General features: G+C 49.5%; 1 protein-coding gene across 1 annotated transcript in view; it reads left to right on the top strand.

Moving 5' to 3' along the window:
- Positions 1–25,668, top strand: part of STK10 (serine/threonine kinase 10) — a 130,365-nt gene that overhangs the window by 24,744 nt on the left and 79,953 nt on the right. The window contains exon 2 of the mRNA XM_018065487.1: positions 5,950–6,114. Within this exon, the coding sequence (XP_017920976.1) occupies positions 5,950–6,114 (165 nt within the window). The remainder of the gene's footprint in view (positions 1–5,949; positions 6,115–25,668) is intronic.

The raw sequence follows: 25,668 nt of genomic DNA, 5'->3' as shown, positions 1-25,668 counted from the left end.
CACCCCAAGGCTTCCAGGGACCGGTTGGGCTCTGCCCCTTCTGGGCACTAGCTCACTGTGGGTGAAATCGCTTGCACTGCTTACACAGTTATTTCTCTCTCACTGCCAGTTCTAACTGTGGTTAAATATGCAGAGCATAAAATAGACTGTCTTAGCCGATTCTAGCTGTGCAGCTCACTGGGGTTAGGTCTGCTCACACTGTTGGTGCTGCCTTCCCCTCTATCCATTTCTAGAACTTGTGCCTCATCCCAAGAGAAACTCTGTACCCACTAAACACTCAACTCCTCACTCCTGCTGGTAACCAGTCCCTGGCAGCCTCTATTCTACTTTCTTTCTCTATGAAAGTAGTTTATTGACTATTCTAGGTACCTCATTTATGTGGAATTAATGCGATATTTGTCCTTTTGTGACTGTATTATTTCTTACTTAGCATAATGTCCTCCAGATTCATCCATGTTGTAGCTTGTGCCAGAATTTCCTTCTTTTTTAAGACTAAATAGTACTCCATTGAATGTGTAAATCATGCTCCCAGGAAGACTGGTTCTGGGACAATCCCGCAGATACCAAAATCCGTGGGTGTTAAGTCTCTTGTATCAATGACATTCAGTTCAGTTCAGTTGCTCAGTTGTGTCCAACTCTTTGCGACCCCATGAATTGCAGCACGCCAGGCCTCCCTGTCCATCACCAACTCCCAGAGTTCACTCAAACTCATGTCCATCGAGTCGGTGATGCCATCCAGCCACCTCATCCTCTGTCGTCCCCTTCTCCTCCTGCCCACAGTCCCTCCCAGCATCAGAGTCTTTTCCAATGAGTCAACTCTTTGCATGAGGTGGCCAAAGTACTGGAGCTTCAGCTTTAGCATCATTCCTTCCAAAGAACACCCAGGGCTGATCTCCTTTAGAATGGACTGGTTGGATCTCCTTGCAGCCCAAGGGACTCTCAAAAGTCTTCTCCAACACCACAGTTCAAAAGCATCAATTCTTTGGCGCTCAGCTTTCTTCACAGTCCAACTCTCACATCCATACATGACCACTGGAAAAACTATAGCCTTGACTAGACAGACCTTTGTTGGCAAAATAATGTCTCTGCTTTTCAATATGCTATCTAGGTTGGTCATAACTTTCCTTCCAAGGAGTAAACATCTTTTAATTTCATGGCTGCAGTCACCATCTGCAGTGATTTTGGAGCCCCCAAAAATAAAGTCTGACACTGTTTCCACTGTTTCCCCGTCTATTTCCCATGAAGTGATGGGACCAGATGCCACCATCTTTGTTTTCTGAATGTTGAGCTTTAAGCCAACTTTTTCACTCTCCGCTTTCAGTTTCATCAAGAGGCTCTTTAGTTCTTCTTTGCTTTCTGCCATAAGGGTGTTGTCATCTGCATATCTGAGGTTATTGATATTTCTCCAGGCAATCTTGATTCCAGCTTGTGCTTCCTCAGGCCCAGCATTTCTCATGGTGTACTCTGCATATAAGTTAATTAAGCAAGGTGACAATATACCTCCTTGACATACTCCTTTTCCTATTTGGAACCAGTCTGTTGTTCCATGTCCAGTACTGACTGTTGCTTCCTGAACTGCATATAGGTTTCTCAAGAGGCAGGTCAGGTGGTCTGGTATTTCCATCTCTTTCAGAATTTTCCACAGTTTATTGTGATCCACACAGTCAGAGGCTTTGGAATAGTCAATAAAGCAGAAACAGATGTTTTTCTGAAACTCTCTTGCTTTTTCCATGATCCAGTGGATGTTGGCAATTTGATCTCTGGTTCTTCTGCCTTTTCTAAAACCAGCTTGAACATCTGGAAGTTCACGGTTCACATACTGCTGAAGCCTGGCTTGGAGAATTTTGAGCATTGCTTTACTAGCGTGATGAGATGAGTGCAATTGTGCGGTAGTTTGAGCATTCTTTGGCATTGCCTTTCTTTGGGATTGGAATGAAAACACCTTTTCCAGTCCTGTGGCCACTGCTGAGTTTTCCAAATTTGCTGGCATATTGAGTGCAGCACTTTCACAGCATCATCTTTCAGGATTTGAAATAGCTCAACTGGAATTCCATCACTTCCACTAGCTCTGTTCATAGTGATGCTTCCTAAGGCTCACTTGACTTCACATTCCAGGATGTCTGGCTCTAGGTGAGTGATCACACCATCGTGATTATCTTGGTCATGAAGATCTTTTTTGTACAGTTCTTCCGTGTATTCTTGCCACCTCTTCTTAATATCTTCTGCTTCTGTTAGGTCCCTACCATTTCTGTCCTTTATCAAGCCCATCGTAGTATTTCCATATAAGCTCTGCACATCCTTCTGTATACTTTAAACATCTGTAGATTACATTTAATACCGAAGTCTATGTAAATGCTATGTAAATAGTTGTAAATATGATGTAGATGATATGTAAATAATTGCCAGGCACGTGGCAAATTCAAGCTTTGCTTTTTGGAACTTTCTGATTTTTTTTCCTGAATATTTTTGATCTTCAGTTGGTTGACTCTGAGGATGTGGAACTTAGGATCCAGGAGGACTGTCTGTGCCCTGTTTTGTCACTTCATTGATCTGCTGATGGACACTTGGGTTGTTTCCACCATTTGGCTCTTGTGAATAGCGCTGCTGTGAACATTGGTGTACAGAGACTGCTCAGATTCCTGCTTGCAGGTCTTTTGCAGATATGCCTAGGAGTGGCACTGCTGGGCCGTATGGTAGTTCTATGTTTAACCTTTTGAGAAACCGCCAAGCTCTTTTCCACAGCAGCTGTACTGCTTTTCTGCCCACGAGCAATGCACAGAGGTGCCAATTTTTCCACGTCCTCAACACTTATTTTCCATTTTTAGAGAATTATATCTATCCTTGTAGATGTGAAATTCTCTCACTCTCTTTTTCATCAAATAAGAAACCTTTGTTAGAACCAGGTGAAGTGCATCTATGAAAAACTCTTAATTTCGCTTTTAATATATGTGACATAATGCAAATAAATGCTCAAAATATTCTTTTAACACTTTAAAGCAATACAGGGAGTGTAAAAGTGTCCTTTGTCTCTGTCCCCATTTCAGCCTCCTCCCCAGCCTGCTGTCAGGCAGTATTTTTCCAGAGTTTTCCATGCATTTACATTTCATGTGTGAGCGTTTATGAAAAAGTAGTTTTCCATTTTTTTAAATATAAAAAGCATCATACCACTTTTTATTTTTCAGTGACGTGGGTCTTTTACAGAACAGCCAGGAATCTTTCCAGGCTGTGTTATGCCCGAAGTCCGAGTCCCCAAAACTGAGAGAATAAGACGTCCACAGCAATGCAAAAGCATAAAGGGGTTTATTGCTAGCTCGAGCTAGGGCTCAAGTCTCATCCAGCACAGTGGAGTCTCTAGGAGAGCCCTGAGCTCTGAATCACATCTACTTTTATACAGACGGTTCTTTGTTCCTGTAACAGCATAGCTGATTGGTTAAACCGTAAGCACACGCGGGACTTTTAAACCTCGCATCCCTATCTGGATTGGCTCAGGTCTGGCGCAGGAGGGGGGCTACGGGGATTTTTTCTGATTGGTTGAGCTACACTGCCTGCGGAGTTCCCAGTGCCTCAGCTTTCCTAGAGACTAAACCTTAGGCCTAGCCTGCCCCTTAGAGCCTGTCCTGGCTTCAGTTTGGTCCTAACATTCCCCCCTGTCTTCAGCTACATAAAGGAATCTTCCTCTTTATTTTGGGGCAGGGCCTGATACTGTTGCCTCAGTACCATCAGTTGGACGGTATTGACGCGGTCTTTTACAAAGGCAACAAGCTTAGTTATTATGCATGGACCAAAAGTAAGTAGTAATAGTAGCACTATTAGAGGGCCCACCAGGTTGGAAATTAGCATTGTTCACCACAGGGACTGTTGGAACCAGGACTCAAATCAATTTTGAGACTTTTTTTTTTCTTTTTTGATTTAGCCCTTCTCTTATCTTGGCCAGGGACTCCCTGATTACCCTTGAGTGATTCACATGAAAACGTTTTTCCCCTAACACAGCACATAGGCCCCCTGAGAGACTTCATACTCAAGATACTTTTTGGGAATTGGGGCAGAGGTCTCTTTCTTCTGTAACTTCTTCCTGCTGTGCGTGGGCGTAGGCCTGCCTAGCAGAGCAGAAGTCTCTCTACCTGATCTAAGTTGGGGTTTTTCCCATCTGAAACCAGCTTCTACCCTTGTAGTTGCAGCAATTTAGTTGGCCCCTCTCAGAGATGAAATAGGCAAGGGCCAAACAAGAGACCTAACAGGATGGTCATCTCTGGTCCCCGGAAACAGAAGGCAACATTTGGGGTGAGGGTTACAGGGTTTGTGACCCCTTCTGATTGGTTGGTGGTGAGGCAACAGAGCAGTGCTCCAGGAATCTTGTGTTCAGTCTGAAGTTACCATCTTCCACCTGGATGGGGGCTCAAAGACATTGTTATGCATATTTCTTTGAGTAGGAACCAGGACTCTGTCTGGAGGCTGTACCAACCTTTGATTGTTTCTGTTTCTGTATCCTCTCCCTTCCCTGATTAGCAATTGTTTGAATCCGTGCTTTGGAATCTAGGGAAGGCCAAGGAGGCTGAACAAAGTCTATATCCTACAGATAAGAAATGGAGAACACAGAGCAGATCTGTACTCCAGAGCCCCACAGAGTCCCACTCAGTTTTAATTTTAGGGAACTAGGCAACAATGACTATGATACCTTCCTGTCAAAATGGGGCATAGGACTGCCCCAGCTTGGAGCAATACAAGCTCTAATCTGAAAGTACACCCATAGCATCACCTATTTTCCAGGATATCTGAACTGTAGCTACTCTATTTTGACTTTTAATTGTAAACTGTTTTTTAATAGCCAAAGCAGATTTTACCGTTAATGACGTCAGTGTTTCTCTAGATAAGAGAAGATGCAAGAATTGGGACTCATAAAATCTTCTCCTGAAAAGATCTAACTATCTGAAGGCCTGTTCTGCCAGTTTTTCCCAGAGCACAGAGTGCCTCATTCCTGATTTCTACCCTGAACTCCTTTCAGGGGCGTTGAAAGTCAGCAGTTGCAGCAGCCATGATTTAATCTTAGTAGATGCAGATGGCGAGTGTCAGTCTTCAGTTGGCAGAGCCCCTTTTTGCTCATAAACTTGACCATGATTATGAGGGGGGTGCACTTCATGACCATTTTATCCCATGGTGCTGAGAGTGTCCATTCTCAGGTAAACAGGCCACTCAATGTGCTGTTACTGGATTAGGCCATAAAACAGTATCCAAAATTCTCTGGACCACCTGTCTTATTAGCTTCTTGGTCCAGGAAAATATTCCCTCTTGTTGCTTCTTGCCATATCTAGAGTTACACTATTACCATCATCGATCTCATATGGACTATATATTATTCTATTAGAGGCCTCATACACATATTTGACAGTGTAAGAAACAGCAATTTTGTAAGACAGGGGAAATACAAATAACATAGCCAGCAGTATTAGTAAAGTCACAAGTAAGACTTACGTTAAGAACTTCCGTTAGACGTAGCCCAGTATATCTTCAGGTCATCTGACTTGGTCTGTCCTGTAGAATCTTTATCTTCCAGGGAAATTATATATTGGCACCATCTATAAGGCACATAGCCCAGTTTTCTAGTGTTACTAGACTGATTATCTTTAGAGCCTGTCCTGGCTTCAGTATGGTCCTAACAGCTGTTTGTAGATCTATGCTGTTCTTGTATTTTTGTTTATCCCATAGTACAGGTGTCTTGTACTTAAAGTTTTTGTTACTAACCACAGACCAGTGCTTGTCTCACATGCCCCCTGTGCTGACATCACGAGAGAGCGCTGGCCATTGTTCAGAGCAGCGGACCTTCTGCTGCGGCCCCTTGTTTGTGTCTGGACATCCGGCCTGTGTCCCCCCCGCGCGGCCTCTCTGAGCTAGCCCCAGCCATCGGCTTCCTGCCGACCAGGCCTGCTGACCTTCCGTGTCTCTGCTTTTCAGGCCAAGAACAAGGAGACGGGTGCCTTGGCTGCGGCCAAGGTAATCGAGACCAACAGCGAGGAGGAGCTGGAAGATTACATCGTGGAGATCGAGATCCTGGCCACCTGCGACCACCCCTACATCGTGAAGCTCCTGGGCGCCTACTACTATGACGGGAAGCTGTGGGTAAGGGTGCCTCGGGCCCGAGGCGATGCCACTGGGCCCTGTGCGGTTCTGAGGGCCGCGGCTCTTTCTCCGCTGCTGCTTTGGGGGCACAGTGAAGTGTGCTCCCCTTTCTGCAGAGCCTCTCCACTGCGGGGCTGAGTGTAGTGCTACGGAGCAGAAAGGAATTCAGAAGCTCTACTGCCTGGCCTCAAACCACAGCTGTGCTTGGATACCTGTAGGCAAGCTGTTAACTTCTCCTCGCCTCAGCTTCCCCAGCTGTAAGATGGGGATGATGCCAGTACCTAGCGCACGGAGTTGTTTTGGAGATGATATGAGCTCACTCACGCTTGGAAGAATAGCTGGCCCATGTTGGAGTTCGCTGAGTGTGAGCTATTTAGTTTTTGTTCTGGTGGCATTGTCTCTGCCACTGGCAGCTGCTCCAGGGGGCTTCCTTTCAGTGGCAGCACTCAAGGGGCCCCGTATAGCCTCCACTCTCTGGCTGCGCCCTCGTATTTTGAGATGCACAGTGCAGGTGCGTCAAAGCCCCGCCTTCCCGGCTCAGCATCCCCCTTGGAGGAGTTCCGGGCTGCCCTGGTTTTCAGAACCTGCCCTGCGAATGGCTCCCCCATTGGCATTCTTCTAGCCTCTCAGTTTATAAAACCCAGACGTCCTAGAAGGTACGTGTTTCCATACTCCCATTTTCAGCCAGTATTGTGCCCATCAAACATCATATTTATGTCTCCCAAACTCAGCCGAACATTTGTAACGAAATGATGTGCAGGTAATCTCATGAATTAATAGATGCAACTGGAAAACTGTCAGACTCGCTGGTAGATGGTTTGCAAAGGGAGCAGGTGTCAGAGGGGCTGGGCCTTTGGGAGTGAACAGATCTGCGTGAGCAGTCCAGGCTCATGGCAGCACAGTTACTGGTTGTCAGTAATGATTTGGAGGTCAGGAGGGGATTTTTTTTTTTTTTTGGTTGCACATCTTGTGGGATCTTACTTCCCCAGTCAAGCATGAAACCTGGGCCAATGGCAGTGACCATACTGAGTCTTAACCACTGGACCACCAGGGAATTCCCAGGAGGGAATGTTTTAAGCACTGGACCTCCTATCATGATAGTTTATCATGTATAGGGAGAGTGTCATGTGTGTTAGACACATTTTAGGAAATTATTGGGCAGTCTGAGTTGCTATGTCACGCTTTATAGTTTTTCCCGTTTGAAATAATGAGAAATAGACGCCAAGTTGAGTCTTGGAGTCAGAATGCCTGCTTTTTAGCAACAGAGCTACTGATGCTTAATGGGGAAATCTGTGTTTCATTTGAGAAAGGGATCCTGTTATTTAAGAAAACCAAAGGAGTGGTTTAGAAACCACTGTCAAAGTTCATCCCTCTCATTTCAGAGAAATGAGGAAAGCCAGTGTCCGAGGGGGATGAGAAACTTGGCCGTCTACCTGCCCATACCTTTGTCCACTAAAACTGGTTGCCCGCCAGTGGAGGCCAGCTTCTCTTTGCTTCTCTGAGCATCTCCTTGGGGAGTCTTCTAGTTATCACTGGGGGCAATAAAACCACCATCACCTGCCTATCAGCTGAAGATTTCAAAGCCCTTCCTCATTCACTGCCTCTGGCACCTTGGAAGGTGATCCAGGCAGGGAGACTGGTTACCCTTTTCCAAAGAGGAGGCAACAGAGACACAGAGAGGGCAGGCGCCTTGCTCATGGCCACACAGCTGACACTGATGCATTTCTTCTGTCTTGATTCACGGAGCTGCTTTTTAGAAAGTTTTTATGTTTTTAAGAAAGTAAAATTTTAAATACATGGTTATCAGACAGAAAAGCAAAAGATTAATGTCACCTGAATCTTTATAACAAAGATAATCATTTTCAATAATATAATAAATTTTTCTAGACTTTTTCTATATCTACACAGAGGTTTTTTTTTTTAAAGATGAACTTATATCAGACTTGCCACTTCACTCTTACTCTTTTTGTTTAAGATATATCAAGAGTGACTTTTCATATTTTAGGGAAACACCTGCATCTGTGTCTTTTCTTTTTCTATAGGATTCCATCTTCTGACTACTAAGCAGTTAGGCTGTCGCTTTTGTTTTTTATTGCTGTTACAAACAACTCTGTGATGGACATCTTTGAATTTTTATGTTCTTGCTTGAGAATCTCTTTAGGAGAATTTCTAAGATTTTTAAATCTATCACCATACTGGCTTCACAGAGTCAATTTTGATATCATACAATTGAGTTTTTCCATCTCACCACCTACCCACAACGCACACCCCCATCCATCTATCCATCCAGCTCTCCATCCAGTCAGCCATCATTGGATTGCTAATGACGTACGTACTGAGGAAAACATCTTTTATACATCTGTTCCCATTATTGTTTGTGGCTGTTTACCAAGTTCATTACTTTTCCAAGGCCAGAGATAATGCCAACGACAGCTAATATTTATTGAAGGCTTACTATGTGCTGGGCCTTTTGCTTTGCATTTTACTCGCATTATGTCATTTAATCATATTCTTCGAGGCTGTTGCTTTATTTTCATCTTATAGATGAAAGTGAGAAAGAAAGATGCTAAGTCAGTCTCCCGCCTCCCCTGCTAGGCCACACAGCTGGAAAGTGGCCGAGTTAGAAAACTGATGGAGGAAAAGGACAGTTTGTAACTGGACAGTGACTGCGGTGGAGTTGGTCAAATAGATACATCAGAATTTTCTGTCCCAAGGTTGTCACTTTAGGCTGGTACTTTCTTATCCAGGGCTACTGCTGTGGCCAAAATCATTTTTCACCCGCCTCTTCTGTAGCTGCGCCTACACCCTACGTTTGTTACTTTGTAGACCTTCAAAGGTGTTATCTCTCATTTTTGATTTGGGTTTTAGACATTGTGAAATCATGGAAGGTGGCTGGAACTGGGTGGATCGAGAAGATTTCAAGCAGTGTCAGCCTGGGCCGAGGAGTGGAGGTGGGAGAGCTGCGACCTGTTGGGATCCTGGGAATGCTAGGATTGGTGGGTCTACCAGCATGTCGTACAAAATGAGGGCAGTCGTTGGAGGCAGGGTCCTGGAGGGCCTTGAATGCCAAGGTGACGGTTTACACTTGGTCTTTTAGATCAGCGGTTCTCAAAGTACAGCCTTTCAGACCAGTAGGAGCAGCAGCACCACAGACCTTGTTAGAAATGCTGAATATTAGGTCCCAGCTCAGAGCTGCTGAATCAGAAACTCTGGGAAGGGGCCCTGCTGTCTGTTTAAGGAGCCTTCTGGGTGACTCTGATGCTTGTTGAAGTTTGAGAACTATTGCTGAAGGCAATAGGGACCCAGTGGCAGTCTCATGGGGGAGAGACACACATTTAGAAAGAAATCAGGTTTGAGGGGGCAAGAGTGAGAACACCCAGGCTGACCAGGAAATGGTCAGAATGGACGAGGCCAGAAGTCCAAGGATGTGAGATGGGGGCACCATTGGTCAGAAAAACGTTTAGAGGAAGGAGCCTTTGAACTGGATCTTAAAGGATGCGTAGGAGTTCTCCAAGGGGTAAGAGAGGGAAGGGCAGTCTGAAGGGCAGCATGGATGGAAGTGTGGAAGAGAGGAGTCTCATTCTCAAATACTAGGTTAAAGGTGCACCAGCTTTATGGTGTTTCCTTCTGCGGGTGACTGTGGGCCCCATCCTGTGTCCAGGCTCGGGTGCTCTCTGTGGCTCCAGGAGCCAGCTTTTCTGTGTGGGTGTCTTTGACAAAATCAGCCTTGACCTGGGGTCTGCTTTCAGGGGCTGGGCTTTAGGATGAGAAACTGACCGTTGCCCTGGCATCCTGGGCGTCTTGCCCGGCCATGGCAGTCGGGACGGAATTTTCCCCGGTAGGGTGGAGGTCACTCACCAAACCACCCCACCTGCAATCTGACAAGACTGACTCATTTTCTTCTAGAGTTTTTAATCTTCTCATGGTTTCTTATGACCGCTTCTGCTTTTGAATACAAATGGTGCAAGTGGTATTCTAAACTAGCGCTATCCAATAGAAATATAATGTGAGCCATATGTATAATTTAAAAATTTCTAATTACTACATTAAAGCAAAAATAAACTAATGAAATTAATTAAAATAGTAGAATTTATTTAACCTAGTATATAAAACATTATTATTCTGACATGTAGTCAATAAAAAAAATACTGATGAGGTATTTTAGTTGTTTTCCATTTTAGGTCTTCAAATCTAGTATGTGCTGCACGCTTACAGCGCATCTCAGTTTAGGAGCTGAAGTTTCATCAGAAATGTTTCCTCTGTATTTAGATATCATGAAATTTCTGGATGAAAAAGCAGATTCATGTCCTCAGGTTGTTACAATGTTCTTAAATGTATCCCAGGAGTAGAGTCAAATATCAGTTTTTTAATTTAAATTAATTAAAAGGGAATAGACTGATCGTACAGTTCTATGCTAGCCATGTTTCAAGTGCTGAAGAGCCACATGTGGTTCCGTGTGGCTCAGCAGCCACATAGTGGCTATTGCCTTAGACAGTGTAGGCCATGCTGCTGGGGATGTATACCCAGGCCTCGCAGACAGGCGAGTGCGGGAAACCCTGGGCTGATCTCATGAATTTCCTTTGGTTTATAACTGCCCCTCCCCGGCTCCCACCCCTTGCCATGACCAGATTTTGATGTCTGGGAAAGCCTTTCAAGGGTTGGGTCTCTTTTCCTACACGGGAGTAAGAATGGCATGGTGGTACGTGTTTGACAGTCAGCTCTCTGGGAAGAACAGCCCTAGTTGATAGCATTTGCCAGTGTCTGTGGTGTAAATATTCCCACCATGGTCAATTTCAAGCTAAAACAAAATGTCACTTACAGAGCTGCAGGACCACTCCACGATGAAGTTATTTCTGCCATACAGATATGATAGATGTCAACAGCCTCAAGAGTAGAGATAACAGTAGAAAGTGCTAAAATAATTAGAGAGTTGATGCGTTTTGAGTGTTTATCACCTTTGTTGTTTTAATACAGGTTTTAAAATAATAAGGTTACATAACTTAATTTTAAACATAGGTTATATTACTAGGTTACAAAAATTCCTAAAAATTTAGCACAGTGCTCACAAGCCAGTGAAAGCTGGCTCTGGCACACCCCTGGATCCAGATGAGTGTTGTGTTGACTAAACCACGGACTGCTACAGCTGGGTGTCACGCAGCCAACGTCTCATCTGAAAAATGAGACAGCTGCGCACCAGAGAGGGTCTTAATTAGTTCAGTCGCTCAGTCGTGTCCGACCCTTTGCGACCCTACAGACTGCAGCACGCCAGGCCTCCCTGTCCATCACCAACTTCCAGAGTTTACTCAAACTCATGTCCATTGAGTTGGTGATGCCGTCCAACCATCTCATCCTCTCATCCCCTTCTCATCCCACCTTCAATCTTTCCCAGCATCATCGTCTTTTCCAGTGAGTCAGTTCTTCAAATCAGGTGGCCAAAGCTGGAATTTCAGCTAAAGTCGCACAGTGAATTAGTTACAAGGCCAGACATACAGACGTCAGATACTGTGGATGAGAGACCCTGCTCATGTCACAGTGCCCTTTGAAAAGCCCTTCCACAGCTCTCCAGAATATATTCCACACCCATTACCTGGAACGTAGGCTGATTATAGTCTGTCTGCCAGCATCTTCCCAGGCCTCCCTCTGCAGCTGTTCAGACTGCTTGTAGGCGGCACCTCCAGGTCTTTGCATCTAGTGCCTTCCTCCAGGCAGCCCTCCGCAGTGCCATCTGCAGAGTCAGCGGGACCTCTCCTTCCACACTCCCATGCCCCTCTCGGTGGAGCGCACCTCCCCTTCCTCCTCTCTGCTCCTCTGTGGTCGCTTATCCTCCCGTCGCGTTTCAGTGCTGGTGCCAGTGCTGGCATCCCCCTCCTCTGGTAGGCAGGACCCTGTCTTCATGCTCCTGCAGTGCTGACCCAGAGCAGAGGCAGGAGTGGAGGTCCTGGGGCGCCCCTCCCCTTGTGGGGTCGGCCCCAGGGACAGTGAAGGCAGTGGAGTCCCTGCAACCCACAGAGCGTAGCCTCGGGGCGGTGTTGCCCTTGTTTTTGGCTGAAACAATCCTCTAGCTTTCAGTCGCTTGCAGGGTGGAAGCTTTTCCTGTGCAGAATCTGGCCAGGAAGTGAAGGTGGCTGTGAAGTCCTGCGTGGCAAGCTGTGACGATTCTGAAAGCTCCTGATTGGTTTCTGAGCCCGAGTTTCCCTCAGCCTTTCTGCAGGACAGCAAACCTGCTGTCGTGATCTTACCTGTTCACCATGGGACTCTGGCTCTTGTCTCTAGAAGCTTGGGTCATCTTGGAGGAATTAAGCCTGCAGCCCTGTCAGATCACAGGGTTCTCCATTTATTCGTGTGAACAAGTGTCTGTTGAATTTCTTCCTTGTGCCCAGTCCTGATCCCGCCCGGAGGATACGGAAATGATCAAGACCAGCCAGATCCCTGGCCTCGCTGGGCTCAGAGTCCAGTGGTAGAAGCAGACAGTATGGAAGCAGATAGAGAAGTAAACGAGAGGACTTCAGCAAGTGAGAAGTGTGTGAAAGAAAAATAGACTGGGAAATGTGACGGAAGTTCTTGGTGGGAGGTGGGCAGGCAGGTCAGGGGCAGATGCTTCAAATAGGATAGATAAGGAAGGCCTTTCTCACAAGGTGACCTTTCAGCTGAGGCCCCAAAGACAGGCTGCAGGCAGACCTGCAGAAATTTAGAGAGCAGAAATTTCCAGGTAAAGAGAATAGGAAGTATTCTCAGAGGCCCTGAGACAGGACCCAGTGGAGCCTGTAAAGGACCAGACAAAAGTTGTGGCTGGAAGATGGCAGAGGAGGAGAGGCAGAGACCCACGTGAAAGGAGACCAGATTCTCTCTGGCCCTGAGCACGTTGCTGAGCACCCGCTGTGTGCCAGGCCCTGTTCTGCGGGCTGGGGATTCAGTGGTGAGCAAGAGATGCAGTTTTTGTGCTCAAGGAGCTTACAGTCTGATGAGGAAGTCAGCCAGTTAGCGCATAAACACATAATTCAGGTAACCATAAGGACCATGATGGATATGACATCAGAGGTGTGACTTGGAACAGGGCAAGCAGCCTTGCGTGCATGTTCAGCGGGAGGCCTGTCCGAGAAGGACCCAGCTGAGGGAGGATCCAGCGGTCAGCAAGGGCCCCCGAGGTGAGAGTGTGCTTATCACGTTCAGAGGGGCCGAGGGGCCAGTGTGCCTGGGTTGGGGTGGGGTGCTAGGAGATGAGGACAGGCAGGTTGGGGTTGTGGTCTTGTTGCGGGTGTCGGGAGGCCTCGGCGGGGCGGCGGTTTCAGGCAGGCCAGGTCCGCCCTCTTCCTCAGCCATTGGTGGGATTAACTAGTCTGAGTCTTCACTGGCTGATTCTTCTGCGTGTGTCGCGTGCATTGCCCTCTTCCCCGCCCTGCGGTGGAGGAAGTGGGGACCAGGCCTGGCTCGTAGCACCAGCTGAGATCTCAGCTGACCGCTGAGTCCTGGCTCTCTACCGCTAGAATGGAAATGATGATAACAACCTCGCCCGTTGTAAGGATTACGTGAGGTGTGCAGGTTGGGCACGGGCAGCAGAGTCTGGCCCAGCGTGGGTGCTTGGTTAATGCCAGTGACTGTCTCTCCCCTCCTCTCACAGTTCTTCCTGTCCGTTCCCACTATGTCCTCATACTGGGTTTCTGGAAGCCTCTTCTCTTCTGCCTTTTCTGCCTTTTACTCTGAACCTTGCGGAGGCTTTGCTGTGATCACGCCACTGGCCAACAGGATGAAAAGTGATGTCAGGGTGGGTGATGAAGTCTGCACAGGGTGAGGAAAGGCCTTTCGTGCACCCACAGCAGGGCTGGCCTCCACTCCTGGAGACCTGGCACAGGTCAAGTTCAGAAGCCCCTCTGCCCTCAAGTTTTGTCTGGGCAGAAAGTTTTGCACAAGTTTATCAGCCCAGGAATCTCCTTGCTGACCACCAAACAAAGCAGTGACTCTTACTTAGCATGGAAGGCGTCCACAGTCAGGGAGCCTTCCTGGATTTCCCCACCCCACCTCCCCCAGGGATGGCCTTGTCATTCTCAGACTTAGAGAGCTGTAGTAACACTCTTGGTAGGGCTGCCTCTCCTAAACCTCATTCATTGTGCTACCTCTGGAATAGTTAGTATTTGTTTAAGGTGACTCACTTTTTAGAAGTTAAATATATTTATTGAAAAAGAAACTTTCATCTCACTACCCTAAATGGAAAACTAGGGCCCTCTTGCCATAAATAGAAATAAAGGAAAATAAACCAGTTTGCTCCATTCTGGCCCAATCCCTTTGCCTGCCAAAGCCCTCCACCCTGGGCCTGCACTCCACGTTAGAAGGGATGCTGTCACCGTGGGCCTCCTCGGTGCCCGGCTGCGACTGGGCTCAGAAGGGAGGGTGAGCAGGGGAGGGACTCCTCTCCCCCAGGGCCGTGCGGTGCCCCAGTCTCAGGACCTCCTCTTGGGGACACGCCCGCAGGCCAGGGCACTGTTTTGGCCAGTGCATTTGGGCTTGCCAAGCCCGAGAGGCCAGAGGTTGGGGTGGTCCTCTTAGGACTGGCGTGGCCCAGCTTGTCCAGAAACACTTGCGGGACAGAGACTGGGTGTGGACCCACCTCTCCCTGGAGGCCACCACCTGGGGGCCAGTGGTCTTGCTCCCCAGCTCATGTCTCAACTTGCATCGTCCCCACCTGCGCTTTCCTGGCATCTTTAGCTGTAGAGCCCTCTGTTGAAATCTAATGGAGCCACAGAGAAAGCAGCAGCTGCCCCAAGCTGGAGGGGCAAGCTTCCCACCACTCCCGTCTGGGGAACACTCCCATGTTCCCCAGAGGAACTCCCAGGCCTTCTGGACTCTGGTCTGCGTCAGGGTTTGGGTCATTTTCTGTGTAGGGGGAGCGGCCCTATATGGTAGGGTGCTTAGCTCTGTCTCTGCCTCTGTCCCTGGTGGCTCAGATGGTAAAGAGTCTGCCTGCAGCGCTGGAGACCTGGGTTAGATCCCTGGGTCAGGAAGATCCCCTAGAGAAGGGAATGGCTACCCACTCCAGTATCCTTGCCTGGAGAATCCCATGGACGGAGGAGCCTGGGGGGTTACAGTCCGTGGGGTCATAATAGTCGGACACGACTGGGCACACGTGCGCGGCCTCGGTGTTGCCAGATGTCCCCTGGGGACCAAATCACCCTCAGTCGAGGCCCGTGCCTCTCCCGCTCACAGCCTCTTGTGTTGTTGGGAGGAGCCAGTCAGGCCGTGAGCTCGGTCACAAACTGAGGATGTCGGGCTAGGACAGACCCACGCAGGTTTTGTTTCGCACACGAGATGGTTGTAGGAATTTGCTGCTAGCATTTTGCTGGCCTTGGGATTTTTTTTTTTTTCTTTTTAGAACAACCTGCAGGTGTGGCAGCAGTTGCCTGAGGCTGGGCAGCAGTGGCCCCTCAGGTGGAGATTTGCTCTCTAATTAGCCTCAGACCTCACTACTCCCTAATGTCCCCCAAGACTGAGCCTGAGGGCTGTTTGTCACTGGCACACACCGCTGGTTTTCTTTCTTTTTTTAAAAAAGTGATCAAACTGCAGTTGATTTACAATGTTGTGTTAATTTCTTCTGTACCGAATGACTCGGTAATATGCATGTGCAGTCTTCCTCATACGCTTTTCCATCGTGGTTTCGTGTAGGGTATTGATTGACTAACAGTTCCCTGTGCTATCCGGCAGGGCCTTGTTGTTTGTGTCCATCCTGTATGTAATAGTTCACATGTGCTAATTCCAAACCCCCAATCCTTCCTTCCCCAGGCCCCCTCCACCTTGGCAACTGTAAGTATCTGTCACTGTTTTTCTCGAAGTAGAAGTGAGAGGATCTATTTCTCATTCCATGTCTCTATCAAATGAGGAAAGTACAGATAACTAAGAGGACTGTGTTTTCCCAGAAAATTGTGCAAGATGACTGTTTTTTCACAGAGTCAGGGCTGCTTTGCCCGTAACTGAGCTTCCCAGATCTGGTGGTATTTAAACCAGGACTCCTGGTTGTAAGGAATCCAAAAATAGGCTTGTGAGGCGTATGTGGCCTTCCCGTGCGTGTACTCCGAGTTGTGTGTGCCTGTGAGTCTGAAGGAGTGACTGCAGGCTTTCCAGAATGTGGCCGCTTGTCTGAAAGTGAGCCTCCTCCCGAGAGGAAGTGCAGGCCCGGGTCACAGAGCAGGGTGTGGGTGGGAGGGGCCCGCTGTCCACACATGTTCGTGTGACCTCGTGTCACCGGCCAGGGTCTCTGTGGCTTGTCGCCTTGGGCTCCGAGGCTAGCCGTTGGTCACCCACAGAGATTGCATATCTGGCCTTAAAATAATACAAGACCTGCAAAGAGAATGTGGCACGAGAAAGTCACGAGCAGCGCGGCATGCGTGGAGAGAGCCGCTCAGCGCCGTCGAAGGGCGCCGGGCTGGAGTCGCACCGGAGGTCGCGGGCCTGGGACCAGCTCTCTGTGACCCTCGGAGGCACCGTCCCTTTCCTGCCCCGCTCCTTCCTGGCCCGCAGCGCCCAGGGCGCGGAAGGGGTGATCTCAAGGAGGTCTTTTGGCCCAAGCCGGCTCATTTTGCCCTTGCCCTCTGAAGTCTGAGCTCCCTGTTTGTGGTCAGCTTGGTGCCCTGTGGTGGCCCTTCTCGGCAGAATTGTGAGCAGCACCTCTTCCCATGGGATCCTGGTGCTCCTGACGTTCCCTGGCGGTTGCCGACCTCTGCGTCCTTCTGCATTAGGCCAGTAGGGGCGTCCACTTTGGGGACACACGTAATCGCAATGGCATTTCATAAAGCACTACTGTCCATGGGGACTCAGAGTTGGACACCACCGAGCGGCTAAGCACAGAGCACTTGAGAGCCTGTGCGGCTCAAGCCACCGGGCAAGCATGTTCTCACTCCTAACCACTTCTGCTGCCCAGACAGGGTGCTGTGCAGCCCAGGCAGCGGAGGCAAGAGGCAGGGGGTGGAGGTAAGAGGGAGGGATCAGCAAAGGAGCACAGAGAGCGGGCCTTTGCTGGACACTTCCTCTGTGCGCTGGGCCTTGTTGTGATTAACTTGCCAAATCCTCACATTTCTATGGGATTGAGATGTTGTCAACCCATTTTATGGGTGTGAAGACTGAGGGGGAGAGAGAGAGAGAGAGAGAGAGAGAGAGATTGGCTCAGGGCTCCCAGCCAGATTCCAACCCAGATCAGCCAGATTCCCACTGCTCTGGTGCCCCCGCACCCCGGGTACCAGCCCTGGGAACCACTGGGAACCGTTCAGAGGACACAGCCTGGGCCGCCCTCCTGCACTTGAGGAGCCGTTATCCTGCAGAGCATGTTTTGGCAGTGTCTGGTGGGGAGGGGCCTGTGGCTCTGGAATCCCTCCAGTTTCTACCTTGGGTCCAGTGGACCCCCAGCCCTGAGCAGGTAGAACTGAGTAGCTGTGGACGGCAAGGCTGGAGTAACATGGGGCTCTGTCTGGAATCCTGCTGTGGCGGTGGCTGGGCTGGGGTCTGTGGGTCACATTCATAGGCACAAGGCGACTCTTGTGGTCCAGGGACCTGCCTGCCACGTTCCCAAGCACTTAGTTCACCCCCTGAGCCCAGCAGCCAGCTGTCATGCCCTCTGGGGCACTCCTGTGTGCCCCTCCCACCCGCTCACTGCCCCGCCCCAGCTTCACACACACCCTCCCTGCCTTCGGTCCGTCGAGCAGTGGCTTTGGAGTCAGCCAGACGCGGGCTGGAGTCTGGCTGCTTGTGTGCTGTTGTGTGACCCCAGGTATGTCTCTGAGCCTCAGTTTCCCCATCTGGACATTAAGGGTGATGACATTGATCTCGAAGCCGTGGGCTTCGCTAGAAACCCAGTGTGTCCCAGCTGGCAGGACAGTAGGAGCCCCATGCCAGGCACCCAGCAGACAGGCCATGTCTGTTGTTCAAAGTCTAGATGGCAATTGATGTGCAAACCTGGCCCACAGGCTGTACCGAAGGCAGGCTTTCTCTGGACTTCTGCAGAAGCGTGACGCTTCGTAAGCTGGCGTTTCTCGTGTGAGAGTCCAAGTGTCTGGCTTGACTGGAACGTTTGGCAGCTCCAGCCACAGGGGCTTGTACTCCCGATGGCATCTATGAGCTGGGCTGAGCGCGGTCGCCCATAGACGACCACCTGCTGCCCATCTGCCGCCACCTCCGCCCAGGCGGCCTCGCTGCCTTTAACCCAGCCTGGCCCAGATGCGAGTGGGTAACTGCAGGCCTGCCTGGGAAGTGGGGAAGCAGAGGCATGAGCCGAAGGCTCACAGGCAGTCTTACGTCTTCCTTGGGTCCCGGGGGCTGCTGCTTCCTTCCTGGCTGTGCCCGCACTGGTCTCTGTCTCCGGAGCCCTTAGATTTGGGTCCTCACTGATGGGCCCTTCAGTGCTTGCTGCCATGGCAGAGCCTCTGCGTCCCCGTCACAGTAGCTCCTGCCTGTGTCTGGCATTCTGCATCCGTGCTCTCGGGTGACCGGGCCCCGCCTCCCCGGAGCAGGTGGGGCAGCCGTTGCTCTCTCATTCTCTTGTTCAGGCACTGGCTCACTCGTGCACTGCTTTGTTCACCAACAAATGTTTCCAGACTATCAGCTGTGTGCCAGGCGGCTTTAAGGGCACAGACGCAAAGCTCTGCCCTTCGGGAGTTCACATTCTATGGGGCAGTGGGGTGGGAGCGAGGAGGCAGACAAAGAATGAAACTGTAGAGTGTGTAGCCGGATAGATGCTCGCACTTGCCCGGGGCACCCAGGGTCGTTGCTTTGCTCTCTGCTGCTCTCAGACTGTTCCTTCAACTTTTCCTGGGGCAGCTGCTGGTGCTGGGGCCTTGTCTGTGAGAGTGCGGTGGTCATGTCAGCTTCCCACGTGCGTCCAGCCTCCGGTGTTACTGGTTGGAGCACACTCACTGAGTGCCAGGTCCTGAGCCTTGGGCTTTCCCCAAGTCTTCCCATTTGTTCACTCCCCAGGAGGCAGATTCTATAGTTCCAACTGAGGGTCAGAGCTCTACGCTTACTTGTTCCAAGGTCATTCCTTGTTCAAGGTTAGTTAGCATCAGGGCCGGAATTAGAACCCACGTATGCCTGGGAACCATGGCCGGAGGAGCCTGGCGGGCTAGGAATGGGGTCACAGGGTCGGACATGACCGAGTGACTGGGCATGTGTGTCTGACTCCAGGGTGGAAACCCTGGGCTTACCTATTTACTCAGGTTTTCGTTCCTTGGAGATGATCCGGGGGTTGCCCTGGGGATGTAATAGAACACGGACGCCCACCCTGTGCTGTCTCCCTGGCTGTGAGCAGCTCAGCCCCGTCTCTGCCCGCCGTGCCCAGCTCACCACCCTGCTCCCCTTGGTTTCAGTTCTGCTTGCCCCTTGAGGACTGTCTCACTTGCCACAAACCTTGAATGATTTTAGTTGAAGAATGTGCGTCCTACCAGGCAGGCAGGCCTCCCAGCGGTGTGTCTGTGCTTCCTGTGACCCTAATTTCCTGGTTGTGTGGGCTGTGAGTCCGTCTTCTGAGGGGCACGGCCCTGGACCACCCCTCTCTTTGGCGGCAGCAGCCCTGCCACCCCTGGTTTTGGGGAATGATGGCTGGATAGACAGATGGCCAAGAGATCAAAAATACCTGTGCAGACAGAGATCTGTCTGTGTCTCCCCTGGGGGCTGAAAATCCAGTTCGTGTCTGCCTGGAGTCTGGTCCCAGCCCTGATTTCCGGTGTGATGAGTGGCGATGGGGACAGTCATCCCCGTGACGATGGTGACTGGCGTCTGTCGTGCTCTGCAGGGTGGCAGGCCTGGTGTTTGTTGTTCTTCGATGTGCTAGCCCATTCACTCTCCCACGCCTCCCACGGTGAGAACGTGCTGTCCCCATTTACAGTGAGCGCATACTATTAGAGGCTCAGAGAGGTGAAGCATGTTGCCTGAAGACACACAGTGGCAGCGTTTGGACTCAAGCTCAGTGGAACGCTGACACTGAAGTCAGTGCTCCTGACTTCTGGGCCAGACAATGCCAGAAGGAGTTAGGCACCCCCAGCTGGAATCACCTCAGTTCTATCCCAGGGGTGCCCCGGGACTGGGGCCAGCACACTTGGCGCTGCCTCGGTTATCTCAACTAGTAATTCCCACCCCCGCCCGGGGGGTGTGCCAGATGTGCTGGACAGGCTTAGGGGTTCCCCCTTGCAACTCCAAGGTCATCCCCTGTGCGCTTCCTTCTTGCCCGGGGGCACTCAGTTGCCAGTCTCTAGGGGAACTCGAATTCCTTCCCTGACTCTCTGTGAACGTGGTGGGTGGGGCTGGGGGCAGAAGAGCAAGGCCTGGCGTTCCCGGGAGGCCTCGTGGGTGTGGGCTGCCCCTCTCAATGGCCGCATTGTCTGGCCTGGAGCTCAGAGGTGTGGAGGTTCTGGACTCCACCTCCAGGGACCAGCTGCTGAGAAGCGGGAGACATTTTTGGGTTCACTTTTGTGTTTTGGGGACCTTCTTTCTACAGGTCTCTGTCAAGTAAACAGAAGCCTCTGTCTTCTGTGCTGGTGGGGTGTCACTGTGCCTCTCAGGGCAGGGAGACCTGGGAAAGAAGGGGTGAAGAGGCAGCACCCACCCCTGTTCCCCAAGAAGAAGCAAGTCTCGACCGGGGAACGGGCTTGCCTTTGGCTGCACATTTCGGCTATCTTTGGACCTTGGGAGTCGGACAGACCTGGGTTTCTACCCTCGTTCTGTGGACTCAGGAGGTTGGTGGCTTTAGGGAGGCTCTTTCCCCACCAAACCTCAGTTTCTGCATCTGTAAAACAGAGAGAAATACAATTGCTTACAGGAGTAAGTAAAGGAATGCTTGTAGAATGCTCAGCACAGTGCCCGGTATGACTTAGGCACTCAATAATGGCAGTCATTATCTCTGGTCTCTTGGGCGGCAGCAGAGGGAGGGACTGGCTTCCTTTCTTTGCAGAATCAGCTATGTGAGTCATCTTTTTGGCAGTTTTGCTGATTTCTGGGCATCTGAAGGCCACTGAAATGTTTCATTCATATTTCTTCGTTCTCATAAATTCATTCAGCAAACACTGTTCACGAATCAGGTCCGGGCTCTTGTAATTTATGATATGAATGAACTTTTATAAATATTAAATATGACATTTAATGATTAAGTGATATCCCTCACCTTGGACCCTCAGATGTCAATGTTGCAAATGACCTTTCAGCTGTTAGAGGCTTCAATTTCCAGTTGGGGAAACTAAGGCTCAGAGCAGGAAAGGGGTTTGGACAGCACAGTCACAGGACAGGGGAAGGTCTGGGACTGTGTCCAGACCTATGCAAGAGGTGTGCTCAGTCGTGTCTGACTCTCTGTGGCCCCATGGACTGTAGCCCACCAGGATCCTCTGTCCATAGAACTCTCCAGGCAAGAAGAGTGGAGAGAGTTGCCCTTTAGTCATATCTGCGTTTAGTTGCAGGAGTGTTGCCGACATTTAGTCATTGAGCATCTCTGTGTACCCAGAACTCCTGCTGGCCTTGGGGAGGGCCAGGTAAAGGAGCAGACCCAGGCCTCAAGCACCGTGCGGTCTCCAGGGTATGGCTTGAGCGTGCCTCAGCTGAGGTAACAGGTGCCTGGCTCTCAGAACATTACCTTGTCTCTTGAGGATGGTCAGGCTTGGTCCTGCTGCCTGCGGGCTGTACATGTTGGTGATGTCTGAAACCCCGTGGGTGGTTCAAGCCTGCTCTTATCTGGGCTGTGACATCTTGGCTCCTTTATCTCCGGGTGAGCAAGCTCACTTGGTATGTGTGAGCTGACCCCTGGGGCCCAGCGCGTGCTGGAGCAGGGAGACAGAGGCGCCTTTTCCCCCACCGCCGGAAGGCTATGTCTCAAGCTGTTCTGGCTTCCTTCCTGAGGCACAGGGATGGGGGCGTGGGGTCACTAGGTCTCTCCTTCATGGTGGTGAGTGCAGCTGACTTGGCAGCCAGAGAGGCCCCAGTTCAGGTCCTGGCTCTGGTAACTGTTTCTGTGACTTTAATTTCTCTGAGCCTCAGTTTCCTCATATGTAAAATGGGAATAAAGCATCACCAGATACTGATAATAACAGGTAGCATTTGTCAAGCATTTACTTACTGTGTCCCAGGTAATGTTCTGAGAGCCAGGCACCTGTTACCTTAGCCCTGTTCCCTTTAATCCTCACGATAGATCCTGTGAGGCAGAGGCATTCTTCAGAATACCCACTTCAAATGGTAAGGTAATTTATGCAAAGCACTTGGCATAGAGCCGGGCACAGATAAGACTCTCAGTTCCTATTAGCTGCCGTGGATGGGGAAACTGAGGCCAACCTGTGTTAATTGATCAGGCGACCGCTTACGTCCTGAGGAAGTTGAGGGCATGGAGTGAAACTGTATGGTGGCGGGGGACAGTGAACTCAGTTGGGGGTTGGGGGGCGGTGGGTTTTGTGTGCATGTTACTTGCTGGGGCAGAAATCAGCTTGGCACAGGACTTTGGTGTCAGTGTTTCATTCTGAAGGGTTGATCAGGTGGAGGAGAGAGATTTTAAATTCTGCTCTGTCAGTCCTAACGATTACTGAGCTGATTCTCTATTTGCAACAGCTCCAAGGAAGATTTTTATAGTCACCGGTCCCAGGGCAACTCTGAGAGGACACTGCCCATGTGGGGAGAGAGTACCTGCACAGGTGCAGGGCCAAATTCCTGTGGCTAAGATAGTGCAGGAATAGAGCAGGTGCCTCGTCAGTCCACGAATGAATGAGTGCACACATGATCGGGGAGGTGAGCTGGCCCTCCAGGATCCTGTAGCAAGGCCGGGACCCTTAAGCTGCTCCATGACAGCTGCTTAATCTAAACTGATAGGGGATCAAGGTGAACACAGGTTTCCAGTTTCTTTTGGGCGCCAAGCAGTCGCAAGCCAGTGACCGCAGGCTGTCTCCCATTGGGCGTCCTCTGAGCGTGTTGATGGGCTGAGGTCTCCAGGGACACAAAGAGCTCGTGAGTGCTGACTAGGGAGACCAGCTGTGCCGAGGTTACTCACCTGACAAGAGGGCCCAGGAAAAGCAAACGCCTCCTGCTCTGGAGTGTGCTCCCCATATTTAGGCTCAGGCAGACCTGTCTTCCTCACGCAAGGCAGCTAGCGTGAGCAGCCTGGGATCAGATCCCAGCTCGGCCTGTACCTGCTGTGGGTCTCGAGACTGGGTGGGAGGGCAATTCCAACCTGGCCGGTGGGGTTAAATCCTTATAAAGAAGATATGTTCTGGTGCCATGAGGGATGGCTGTGACATGTTAAGTGTCCTGCAAATGATTGGGGAAGAACTCTAGCCCAGGGACAGACTATGAGCTCATAAATCAGAGCACCTGGGTTCAAATCCTGGCCTCATCTCCTATTAGCTGGGGACCTTGATAAGTGACTGAAACGCTCTCTGCCTCCGTTTTCTCATCTGGAATAGGGGTGTTAAGGAGCCACCCGTGAGTCACATCTGGCCTGCCACCTTCTTGCACACCCTGAAGTCCCATCACCGTGGCCCATGGGATTTGCTGGCACGCAGCCACACTCATTTGATAAGGTCTCGTCCACCAGTGCTTTCAGGCTGAAGCATCAGAGGCAAAGCCCTGCAGAGCCAGAATTATTTACTGTCTGGTTCTTTATGGAAAGGTTTCCCTGATGGCTCAGTGGTGAAGAGTCCTCCTGTAGTGCAAGAGATGAGGGTTCAGTTCCTGGGCTAGGAAGACCCTGTAGAGAAGGAAATGGCAATCTACTCCAGTATTCTTGCTGGGAAAATCCCATGGAAGGGGAGTCTGGTAAGCTACAGTCCATGGGGTTGCAAAGAGTCAGACGTGACTGAGTGACTGAGCATGCGTGCTCTTTACAGATAAACTTTGGAGATCCTTGACCTAGAAAATGGAGATGATAACAGTACTCACCTTAAAGAAATGTATAAGGATTAAATGAGAGACTGCATAGATGTCCTTGGACAGGGCTTCGCATAGGGTGTCCGCACTTTTCTAGCTGGAAAGCGTTTAGGCCGTATTGTGAGGCCCACAGCCTGCCACCCTGGGAGCCTTCCCCCAGCCTCTGGCAGCCACTCATCCTTCTCTCTCTGTTGCTGTTCAGTCGCTCAGTCACGTCTGACTTTTTGCGTCCGGATGGACTGCAGCACACCAGGCTTCCCTGTCCTTCACCACCTCCTGGAGCTGCTCAGACTCATGTCCATTGAGTTGTGATGCCATCCAGCCATCGTGTCCTCTGTCATCCCCCTCGCCTCCTGCTTTCTGTCTTTCCCAGAATCAGGGTCTTTTCTAATAGATCGCATATTTATATCAGGTGGCCAAAGTACTGGGGCTTCGGCTTCAGCATCACTTCTTCCAGTGAATATTGAGGGTTGATTTCCTTTAGGATTAACTGGTTAAATCTTCTGTCTAGCATGGATTTGCCTATTCTGGACATTTCATAGAAATGGAATCACATATGTGTGGCCTTTTGTGGCTGATGTTTTTTTCACTTAGCACGGTATTTTCAAGGTTCATTCATATGTGTCAACACGCCATTCGTTTTTAACGACTGGATAATATTCCATTGTATGGAGGTGCCATGTTTTGTTTCTCTGTTCATCCCTTGATGTGTTCTTGGGTTGTTTGCAGCTTTAAACTATGGTGAATAATGCTGCTTTGGTATACCAACATCTGTTTGATACTCTGCTTTTCATTTCTTCGGGTATATACTCAGAAGTGGAAAGCCAGTTCATAAAGCAATTCCAGTTTTGATTCTTTTTCTAATTTTTAAGATTTTAGTTTTAAATTTTTGAGGAACTGCCATAATGTCTTCTGCAGTGGCCACAGCATTTTGCATCCCCACCAGCAACACACGTGTTCCCGTTTCTGTACGTCCTTGCTTGTTTTCTGTTTTTTTTTTTTTTAGTAGCCAGTCCGATGGGTGAAAAGTGATATCTGATTGTGGCTTTTTAAAACCTATTTATTTTTAATTAAAGATAACTGCTTTACAGTGTTGTATCAGTTTCTGTCATACATCAACATGAATCAGCCATTAGTATGCATTTGTCCCCTCCCACTTGAACCTCCTCCCTCTCACTTCCCACCCCATCCCGCCCCTCTAGGTCTAAATTGTGGTTTTGGTTTGCATTTCTCTAATTACTAATGCTGAGCATATTTTCATGCGTTTATTGGCTATTTGTATATCTGTAAGTGTCTATTCAAGATTGAGTGGTAAAAGTATATTTTTTAATATATTCGTGATGTTAGTCGCTTATCAGATACATGATTTGTAAGTATCCTATATACTTACATTCTGTGGGTTGCTTTTTCACCATGTTGATAGTGTTTTTTTGATGTCCAAAGGTTATTATATTTGATAAAGTGCAGTTTTTTTTCTGTTGTTGTTGCCAGTGCTTTCGGTGTCAAAACCAAGAAATCATAGCTAAATTCAATGTCATGACTTTTCCCTCATTTTTTTTTTCTTCTAAGAGTTTTGTAGTTTTAGCTCTTCCATTTATGTCTTTGATCCATTTTTAGTAAATTCTGGTATATGATGTAAGGGACCATCTTCATTCTCTTGCATGCTGGTAATTCAGTTTTCCCAACAAA

The sequence above is a fragment of the Capra hircus genome, chromosome 20 (genome assembly GCF_001704415.2).
Source record: "Capra hircus breed San Clemente chromosome 20, ASM170441v1, whole genome shotgun sequence".
Lineage (NCBI taxonomy): Eukaryota > Metazoa > Chordata > Mammalia > Artiodactyla > Bovidae > Capra > Capra hircus.
The sequence above is the reverse complement of the archived record's forward strand: the minus strand, read 5'-3'. Positions and strand labels throughout refer to the sequence as shown.